Source organism: Clarias gariepinus, chromosome 1 (assembly GCF_024256425.1).
Source record: "Clarias gariepinus isolate MV-2021 ecotype Netherlands chromosome 1, CGAR_prim_01v2, whole genome shotgun sequence".
NCBI classification, from domain to species: Eukaryota; Metazoa; Chordata; class Actinopteri; order Siluriformes; family Clariidae; genus Clarias; species Clarias gariepinus.
In genome coordinates, this window is record NC_071100.1 from 44,971,089 (window position 1) to 44,981,941 (window position 10,853).

At 41.5% G+C, this 10,853-nt stretch overlaps 1 protein-coding gene across 1 annotated transcript; it reads left to right on the forward strand.

Annotated features, from left to right (window-relative positions):
* The first annotated feature begins 243 nt into the window (after nt 1-243).
* Nucleotides 244-4,825, forward strand: psmb5 (proteasome 20S subunit beta 5). Its single transcript, XM_053505870.1, has 3 exons — nt 244-472; nt 2,005-2,311; nt 4,165-4,825. Exons 1-3 carry the CDS (start codon nt 266-268, stop codon nt 4,449-4,451), a joined length of 801 nt encoding a protein of 266 aa, XP_053361845.1. The 5' UTR covers nt 244-265; the 3' UTR covers nt 4,452-4,825.
* The last annotated feature ends 6,028 nt before the right edge of the window (nt 4,826-10,853 follow it).

Consider the following 10,853-nt stretch of genomic DNA (forward strand, 5'->3'; position numbering starts at 1 on the left):
TATTAATAGTTATTTCATTTATAGTTATTTAATGACTAATACAATGTAATAAATTGCTGTCGTAGCCATTAAATAAGTATGACTGTTGCTGTGTGTTGAGTTATTGTCATAGTCATTATATTACTGTCACAGTCAGTTATTTAATGATTATGACAGTTTATTTATTTTCTTCCATGTCGCTAGATGGCGCTGTAACCAAACTCGGTTTCCAGTGAACGCATATGAGCGCCGGCGGAAGAAAGGAAGAATTGATATTTTCTGAAAGATGGCGCTGGCTAGTGTGCTGAAGAGTGAGTGTGCGGATTTTGAACAGCCTTTTGCATTCGGCTGTGAGATTAACGATGCTGATGTCGGCTTCGGGGAGACTTCAGGGGACAGGCTTAATTTCGCAGTGAAGCCTTTTGAAGGAGAAGAAGATGGAATCGAGAGGAAAATTGAGTTTCTTCACGGAACCACCACCTTAGCGTTCAAAGTGAGTTACAGCTTGTGTCTGAGCTGGTTTAAGGGGTATGTCTAATGAGGAGCTGACGTTGTTAGAAGTGTGTTAGAAAATTAGTTAGAAATTAGTGTTTAAACCCTTGTGGAAGGGAAAAACAACAACAACAATGTAAGACGTAACAGATAGCTTATTGTTTAGCTTGTAATTTTGGTATTGCTAATGTAGCTTAGCCAAAAATAATACATTTATTAAATCACACATCACTTTGCTCTCTAATAATATTACGTTTTCTATAATTTATTTGGGTACAATGATACTAAATCATTTCTAGTAAGTGTCCAAAGATTGTCTGCTATATTACCGAGAGCTCAGATCCCAAATCGCGCCGTGTTCCCTACATCAGTGCACTACTGTCCAGTCTAAAGTAGTGCTTACTAGCGCCCTATCTAGTGCGCTGTGTTTGAACCCATTTGGGAATTAAAACCTCGCCCTTGAAGCTCAATGCAAGTTTAAATCCTACTTTTACAGAAAATAATAGGTGTTACCTGTTTATTTATTAACTTTGCCGATGTAAGTTTATCAAAACAATTTAAAATGTAATGTAATTGTATACGTGTTTATTTTGCCCGATTTATAGTTTTATCTATAAAATTGTAGCTTTGTTAAATTCCATCTAAAAGAACATTTTAAAACTCGAATCTCATTCTGTTAGGATGTTAGTAACCTCTTGTGGTCAAAAGGGGAATTGCAACTACTAATGTTTTTTTTTTTTTTTTTGGTTGTTGTAATGATGTCCATATTCCTGACTTTTATAAGTTGTATACTTTTTTACTTACTGTCATGTTAACATTTACATAATTTTGCCGACATCCTTATACTTTAAATAAAAAAAAAATCTTTTGTCTTATTATTAGGAATGGAAATCACCAGTCACCTCCCGATATTATCACGATACCTCAGTGCCGAATCAATTAAAATTTCGATTATATACGATTCTATAAGTATCATGATTTTATAAATATCCAGAATATTACAGAATATCCCGAGTATTCTACCGCACATAATTTTCGACTAATTAGCGCTCACAATGTTTTTTGACTGGTGTATGTAATAAGGGGGTTTGAAACTAATTATCTCACAGACTTTGGAAAAAAAGGCAGATGTGACTTTTAATGCATGCAATTTTTGATGATGTAACACCATAATGTTTCTGTTGCACTAATCGGAAGCTTCTGCTCTCGGTACAGAAATGGTTATATCTGAGGCTGATTGGCTGTCACCGGTCAAACTAAAAAACCGGACAATTCTGATCTCGGGCTGATGGACAGCTTTGTCTCTATTATAAATATAAATTTTGTAAAAAATAAATTTTGGACTTAGTGTGGCGTTACGTGATTCGCCACACAAAAAAAAGTGTTTCACAACTGAATCATACATGGTGGTGGTAAACTTGGGACCGTTTACTGCCTTAACCACTGATCTCCCCCTGCCTCCTCCATGCTGTTTTTGGAATTATGTCAGTCATGTTGAAATGATGTAATAAATCCACCTGTTTTTCCTCTCAGTTTCAGCATGGCGTCATCGTGGCGGTGGACTCCCGAGCAACCGCTGGTTCGTACATCGCGTCACAGACGGTCAAGAAGGTCATCGAGATCAACCCGTATTTGCTGGGCACCATGGCGGGCGGCGCCGCCGACTGCAGTTTCTGGGAGCGGCTGCTGGCCAGGCAGTGTCGCATCTACGAGCTGCGCAACAAGGAGCGCATTTCGGTTGCAGCCGCCTCCAAACTCCTGGCTAACATGGTGTATCAGTACAAGGGCATGGGCCTGAGCATGGGCACCATGATCTGTGGCTGGGACAAGAGGGGGCCAGGTAACTGCCATAAGTCTTGTATTTTATTTGGGTAGCCTGATTCAGAATCATGTAGTTAATGTTAAAACATCATCTGCAAGCTTTAACCTGGAAACCTTTGCTGTTTCTTTATCATATGCTGAAGTGTAAATTTTCCATTTTACCACCAGATGGCGATGCTTCTTTTTGTACCAGTGCAACAATTCTTGTTTGTCAGAGATTCAAGAGCAATAAGACAGTCAGTCCATGAGGGAAAGAGAGAGCGGTCACACAGTCAACACGGTTAATGAGGCCCTCACTCTACGGCACTGTAACGGAAATCAATGCGGCCGTGACTCTCGCGTCGCATTATGACGGACGCTGGTTCTCCAGAAAGACGACTGGGTCACGTGTATAATCCGCTCAGCGGAATCGATAGGGTTTAGGGGAGAGCCTGTGGTGACCGGGGTCTCTTGAAATGGCCACACGGTTAATCCGCCAGCCAAGCGCGAAAATATAATGATCGTTTAAAAGCTTCAGTGGCAGGGCTTGTCTCTTAAACAAGAAGGGATTTTATATAACACACATACAGTTTCATTTACAAGAAAGGTCGTTAAGATCAAAACGAATGTTTTATACACGTGCTCCTTTCATTTAGTCCAGGTAAGAGTTAAATGTATATAGGAGCATGTGCTATCATATTGAAGCTAGACAGTCATTCACAGGAAGCATAAAAAAGCTCGACCTCTAAAACGCCTGTCACCTGAAACGTTCCACTCATCGACTCGCCTGTTTACTTTTACGAGCCGTCGCGCATTCAGTGGCGCTCACGTCACCCCGCCGCTTCTTCTTTTCCTCCATGCGGAGTCAGGGTTTATTGTTGGCAGGTTGCATCACCTCGCACCCCACCTCATTTCCCATGCATGCACGTGTGTAGTAAGTGCGGCGGCAGGCTGCCTTTGTAGCGAAATGACTTCAGGTGTTTGGGAGATGTATGAGGTTTTATCACCGACTGTATCCTGAAGAGCTCTTGCACACCTCTCCTGATGCATTCCTGCAATCAAAAATGATGTCCTTTTCTTTCTTTCTTTTATTTAAAACAGATGTGTTTTTTTTTTTCTCTCTTTTTGCCGGTCTGGCAAATTACCTCAAGTAGTCAGGGGGCTGTCCCGATTAGGGTGCTGAGCTAACGATGCATACGGAAGGCACAATTTGCCACTTGAAAGCTTTTCTGCGCTAAAACATTTAAAGACTCGTCTGGTAATAGACAACCCTTAAATAGCCGGCGATTGCCTGACGTTTGCTAAAAGTTCTCCGAGCAGGCGGTCTGACTTCGGCTAGCGTGCATCTGCTGTCTGTGTGTTGACCGCGTGACGGACTCGTGCTCATTAACGCCCCATCTGCAGCTTGGCTCCGGCTGAGGACAGATGGGTACTAGTCACCATTACCAATCTGTGCTCGCTGAACGTGGCTCACCCTGGACAACGTGTCCTATCTGCGATTATAACCTTTACCGCTGACCTACTAGGAAGAAATTCGGGTCGGTTATGAGACACGACGCTAGACAAGCTGAATCTGAATAATTCCCCTTCCGTAATGTTAGGGAGCGAGATCCGATCCTCAGGTATGGATCGATAATTAATTTGAGTGTTTCAGCGAGATCGATATCTCAGGCTCTGGTGCAGCCTCCTGTACCGTGTCAGCAGCTTGTACGAGGCTTGTTCAATCTAAGGAGAAAGTAGAAGCGCTCTAGGTCTTTTTTTTTTTTTTTTTGTGCGTGTGTTGTGGTTTCAGTTGTCTGGATCGTAGACCGATTGTCAGTCCTCAGAGCTGTCGGGCGCTATCGCCATTGAATGTTGAACTGACTATTTTTCCCTTTTTTTTTTTTGTTGCAGGGCTCTATTATGTGGACTCGGAAGGGAACCGGGTATGTGGCGATATGTTTGCCGTGGGCTCTGGTTCCATGTACGCCTATGGCGTCCTCGACAGCGGGCACCGCGCCGACCTGACCATCGAGGAGGCCTGCGATCTCGGCCGTCGCGCCATCTACCAAGCCACCTTCCGCGATGCCTACAGCGGCGGCCACGTCAACCTTTACCGTGTACACAGCGAGGGCTGGGAGAGGGTCTCTCAGGACGACGTACTCGCGCTCCATCATCAATACCAGAGTCAGAAGGCTTAAAGGCTTAAAGTCTGGGAAGTGACCGAAGGAAGCAAGGTCTCAGAAAGTCAGTTAAAGTGATTAGATGCCTGACTGTGGTCCCGGATAGTCGGGTTTAGTACAGTTTTGGGGCGGAGAATCAGACCGGGACCAATTTTTGTGCCCTCGCTTCCTTCAGTCATCGTATTTGGTCTTTAGCTTATGTTTTCCGTGATGATCTCACACAGTAGTACACTTTTACACAGCGAGCTGCAGCTCCTCATGTTTGTTGTGACACATTGCATCCTAGTAGCCAGATTCGAGCTGGTCAGTTCTTATTACTCCTCACTACATATATATATAGAACACTGTTGTGTATACATTACTTAAAATAAAGCCTGGAACTGTTTTTGCTACTCGTGTTACCTGGTTATTGATTTCATCCCCTTTTCTTACAGTAAATACTCATTTGCATGCATGTGTGGTAGTCCTTTATTATATCTAGAGATGCACCAGTACGGATATTGGTATTGGTCCAAGACCATTTGATTTAATACAGAGTGGGTTATTCATTTCAGTCTCAAAAGGTCCTTTTGTCCCTGCAGTAATCTTTTTGCTCATCTCGTCTCTATTAGATTAGAAAGACACTTCAAGTAAGATACACCGTTTCACAAAGATCCGAGATGTTTAGAACATCACACCTTGCTCCGTAACCCATTATTTATCGCGGAGGGCCCGAAATGGACACGGTCCAGTTTTGGATTTGTCTACCGTCAGCCAGTCAGGCCTTGGGCCTCGTCGTAAGTTGTCTCGGTCTTAATTATAAATTGATTTGTTCTCTTTTTAAATCCCCATTCTGTTCCTCGGATACCGATTGTTCCGTGCAGCTCCTTAACCTTTTTCCCCAACACCAGATCAGACAATCCGCGCTAGGGTAACACCCATGCGCGGTTATTACTTTCAAATGCGGATAGTGACACGATTTGAGAACAAATTGAATTTCGATAGATGTAAATGAGCAGCCTCTTTTCCACCGCGCTGCTTCCAGAAAATGAAGAGGCGAGAACTGCTCACTCATAACAAGGCTGCAAATCGAATATGGTAATGAGTCTTTCTAGGATTAATGTGTAAGTGAAACATCTGCAATGGTAAAGTGTGAGGAGCTGGTTTCGTTTAAATTCCGGGTTTGTGTGCGCGCCGCTCAGGCGTGTTCAATACGATTCCTAACACGAACTGCATTTAAATGGTTCGCCTATTTACCACTTCTGTTAACATTTCATGAACTAATGGTGAGTAACCAGGTAGTTTTGTATAGATATGAATATAATTGTGAGCGGGGAAAGAAAAGGCCAATATAGAGCCAGTAAGGATTGGATACGGCCACTCAGAGTACACAGTGCCGATCCGTCACAGGACACACACACACGACGGGCAATTTTGGAACGCCAAATCCCCTTATCTGCTGTCTGGATAGAACCGGGTCTTCTTCATTTCTCTTGGAATGTTTTTTTTCTTTTCTCCCTTTGATATCCAATTACTGAATTTAATCCATAAAATCCAGAAATGAATTTAATACTGAATTTAATCCAGAAAAGAATCTTCATGCTCCCCAGAACCACTCTCTTACCTCATTTCCACTACACTGGTGCTGGTTCTGGTGCTATAGTCCTGAACCCGTATTTGCAATGCTTCTTAGAAAATTTTGCAGAGAGCTCCTATTATATCCTAAAAAGTCCTAGCTGGGAGTCTTAGACTAAAAGTGATTTAGGAAACTTCTCAGAGCAAAATTGTGAGTGAGCCCACTCCCTTGGATAAGAACAACCCCACACATGAATGGTCTCAGGATGCTTTACTGTTGGCATGACACAGGACTGATGGTAGCGCTCACCTTTTCTTCTCCGGACAAGCCTTTTTCCAGATGCCCCAAACAATCGGCTTCATCTGAGAATATGACTTTGCCCCAGTCCTCAGCAGTCCATTCACCATACTTCCTGCAGAAGATCAATCTGTCCCTGATGTTTTTTTTTTGGAGAGAAGTGGCTTCTTTGCTGCCCTTCTTGACACCAGGCCATCTTCCAAAAGTCTTCGCCTCACTGTGCGTGCAGATGCGCTCGCACCTGCCGGCTGCCATTCCTGAGCAAGCTCTGCACTGGTGGCACTCCGATCCCGCAGCTGAATCCTCTTTAGGAGACGATCCTGGCGCTTGCTGGACTTCCTTGGACGCCCTGAAGCCTTCTTATCAAGAAGTGAACCTCTTTCCTTGAAGTTCTTGATGATCCTATAAATTGTTGATTTAGGTGCAATTCTAGTAGCCACAATATCCCTGCCTGTGAAACCATTTTTATGCAACGCAATAATGGCTGCATGCGTTTCTTTGCAGGTCACCATGGTTAACAATAGAAGAACAATAATTTCAAGCATCACCCTCCTTTTAACATGTCATGTCTGCCATTCTAACCCAATCAGCCTGACATAATGATCTCCAGCCTTGTGCTCGTCAACATTCTCACCTGAGTTAACAAGACGATTACTGAAATGATCTCAGCAGGTCCTTTAATGACAGCAATGAAATGCAGTAGAAAGGTTTTTTTAGGAAGAAATTAATTTTCATGGCAAAGAAGGACTATGCAATTCATCTGATCACTCTTCATAACATTCTGGAGTATATGCAAATTGCTATTATAAAAACTTAAGCAGCAACTTTTCCAATTTCCAATATTTATGTACTTCTCAAAACTTTTCGCCATGACTGTATATAAAGAAATTGTATAATCATGACTACAGGCTACTTTATGCAAAGTTTCTTTTATAGGCTAAATATCTTAAAGATAATTAAACAGCCAAATGTATACGACTGTATATTTAAGTTCTTACATTTATTTATCACAATGATTTTATTACTTTTAATCTATTTCTGATTGATGGGAGCAAAAAGGCTCAGTTTTTACTAATTTACATGATTGCAGGACCGTCTATTTAAGTAGCTTTTTTTGGATGGTACTGTATGTAGCCAACAATCCAAGAGAGATAAAAGGAAGAAAAACAAGAAAACCAGATTGGACAGAAGAGCAGTGTTTACTTTTAGCTTTACGTTCAGTATTTGGAGAATATTTCTTCTTTCTGCTATTTTGTCCTCTGCTATAGAAACTCTTAAGCCTGTTAAAAGTCCTCGTCTCTACTATTAACAACCTTAGGAGCTGTTTTTAGGGCTAGGATATTTCGTGAAACATTTTTATCTTTACTAAGATTTAGTCCTAAATTTAAGGGGAAATTCTAAAAAAATGTCATAATTTGAGAACGATAAATAGCCTAATTTGCATGTATTTGGACTGTGGGAGGAAACCAGGGTACCAGGAGGAAACCCACCAAGCACAGGAGGACCATGCAAACTCCATGCAGGAATCAAACCCGACCCTGGAGGTGCAAGGCGACGTTGCTAACCACTAAGCCATCCTGCCGCCCCTCTTTTGGTCACAAAATTGTTTAGTCCCAATCCTGTGAGTTCTCATTACATTTCGTTCACTATTAAACATGGCTTTAATTTCTACTTTACACCTTCACCAAGTGTTTAAGTGATCTCCGATCCCAGTCATTCGTGATTATTTTCAGTTTTTTCATGCGTTTGACTTTTGACTGTGTTGGACAGTTCATTACCCAAATAAAGTAATGCTGCTAATTTTACATTATACTGTAACTGGGTGGTTGCAAGGTCATTATCGTCTAATTAACTATTGTTTTTGCTTTATTATTATTACTATTATTATTATTATACATTTTTAAACTTCATAACTTTTAATTTTTATTTTTTAGATTCTCTCTGCTGGATACCTTCTTGCATGTGTGTGTGCGCTCACACTGAGACCTTTTAACAAAGGGTTGAAGTGCCATTTGCTGATTTGCAGTAATTGCCAGCTGAACCGTTTTTCTTGTTTACCGCTTACAGATGCTTTTCTTTTTCGGCAACTCGCCATCATCCCACCATTGTCCGTATTAATTCATTTATTTACTTTCAGTGGCTAGAGCTGGACTAGAGTTTGTCAAGGGTAGGTTTAGAATTATGAATAGACAAAGGTTGGAAAACAATTGCATTTCAGGATTTGGCAGACGCCCTTATCCAGAGCGACTTACATTTTTGTTTCTCATTATACATCTGAGCAGTCGAGGGTTAAGGGCCTTGCTCAAGGGTAACCTGGTGGGGGGGTTAGAACCTGGGACCTTCCGGACCATAGTCCAATGCCTTAGCCACTGAGCTACCCCTGACAGAAAGGTTGTGGTTGGGTTGGCTTTCCATTGGTGAATGATTTGCCTAGTGCTGGGTTGGACAAGGGGTTTAGATTCAGTCCTGTTCTCTTAAACAAGCAAAGCGCATCCATTGCTCTGTCCTTTTGCAAGGAGAAGATAAGACCAAAACAAACCATCTTACCTTGAGCCACCTTACTAGGTCTCCAATGACTGGATAGAGGGAGGGACATGCTCTAGGGTTGTAGAACTCTCGGGCTTACATTGCCTTGGACAAATGAAAGTATTTGTTTTAGTCTTCACATTGGCTTTGCTAAATATGTTCTCAGTCCCTATTAAGAAATTAGGAATTTCAATGTATATGTGATGAATAAAGGCTGAATTTAACTTTGTAAACATAAATGTTGCAGTGTTGATGCACAAACTTTAGTAAGAACTAGTTTCTTAGTTTCTTTTCTAGAAACCTGCCTTATTATGAGTGAAATGCATGAATGAAACCAAGTAGTTGATGTAAAGGCTTTGTCCTGGAAAAGTATTTAATGGCTTTTGGTCTCAAGTTGATCTTACTTTCATTTAGATTCAATCTTGAATAGGCTTCAGTCCACTTAAGAATCAAAGTCTTGACTCAATCTCTGTTAGTTCTGGTCTTGGACTTTCAGTTATAGCTCTGTTTTCAAACTTCTTCGCATAATAATGTTAATAGGTAAATTCTACTTATTTGTGCTCTTCTAAAGATGCCAATTTTCTAATGGTATGGAAAATAACTTTTTAACCCATAATTTACATGCAAACCTTTAGACCTTAAGCTCTTCTCTATGCTGAGACACAGACTGTCTACTGAAGAAAGGTCCTTGACCGGTCTACCATGGTGGTCTATGGACCTTATACACTTATCTAGTGATGGTTGATGTGCGATACTGGTTTAACCAGTGATAGGGTTTATAAGGTCAAAGCTCATCTGAGGTTAAAGTTGGTTTGGGTCAGGAGGCCATTTCTACCTAGCTTTTACCTTTGGACCAAGTGTCTTCTAGGGTTAAGCTAAAATAAGAATAGGGTTCAGGATTTGGTTTAAAATCCCCACCAAGCACGTGGAGAACATACACATGCACAGACCAGAGGCAAGTTGCAAACCCCCAGCGAATGGTACCGTATTAAAGCTTACGTGTTCTTCAACACGCACAAGCCTGGTCTCAGCACGCCGACTGTGTTGAAAATGGCTCCTCAAAGCTTCAAGTGCCCACTAGAGGCCTCTAGTAGGAGCAAATGGCATGTACTGTGTAAAATTTGTTTTAGATGTGTGTCCAAGTGTGTTATGATTTTAAAAAATTTTATGAGAAGATTGTTTCATGTGCCGTTCCTGCACCATTTGGTTTATATTTCAGTATAAAACAAGACTAAAGGTCAGGAATATTACATTACGAGCAGCTAAACAAAATTTCTCTTCGGTTTTATTTCCCATGAAGTGTTACAAATTGTTACTTTTATGATAATAGTCTTATGATTAAATTTCAGAACCTGGAGTTAGATCTCAGGAGGAGATAATAATTAAAGAGATTAATAATTAGAGTGTTATGCTCGCTGGCTTTCCTGTTAACACTATACGAGGAGTGTTCAAGTCAAACCAGGACTTTTGATTGTGCAGAATAACAGAACACAGTTAGGAGGGTTAGAAAGTCCCTTTATTTCTTTATGTGGCCAATGATGATCACCAGTGTATTAATTTCCATTTTACGACTGTGGTAGGACCTCCCATCAATATCCACGTGCGCATTCACACATTAAGAGGATTTCGGGAACTACGATTAACCTAATATGCATGTCTTTGGACTGTGGGAGGAAACCAGAGCACACAGAGGAAACCCACCAAGCACCACCAATTCCGAGGTGGGAATTGAACCCAGACCCTGGAGGTGCAAAGCAACAGTGCTTGCCACAAAGCCACCGTGCTACCGCACAAATGCTACACAGAACACTAAGGTTTTATTAGTACGCCGGATCCATGATTGCATCACTTCTAAAATGCTGGCCTCCCAGGAACTCCTTTAATGTGGTGCACTGGCTAAATCAAGGTGGACAACACAGTGTTATTGATGCTAAATTGTAGTTTTACGCGGTGTCACTTCTTCTACTTTTAAGATGATGGACGATTGTGCAAAAGCACCACCTAATGGGCTGAAGTGTGGATCATTTATCACTTCATTGTAC

Bases quoted from the DNA above. Each gene is read 5' to 3' on its own strand.
- psmb5 (XM_053505870.1), top strand. From the start codon at position 266: ATGGCGCTGGCTAGTGTGCTGAAGAGTGAGTGTGCGGATTTTGAACAG. The intron at 473-2,004 runs GTGAGTTACAGC...TTTTCCTCTCAG, and splicing joins CCACCACCTTAGCGTTCAAA to TTTCAGCATGGCGTCATCGT. The intron at 2,312-4,164 runs GTAACTGCCATA...TTTTTGTTGCAG, and splicing joins CTGGGACAAGAGGGGGCCAG to GGCTCTATTATGTGGACTCG.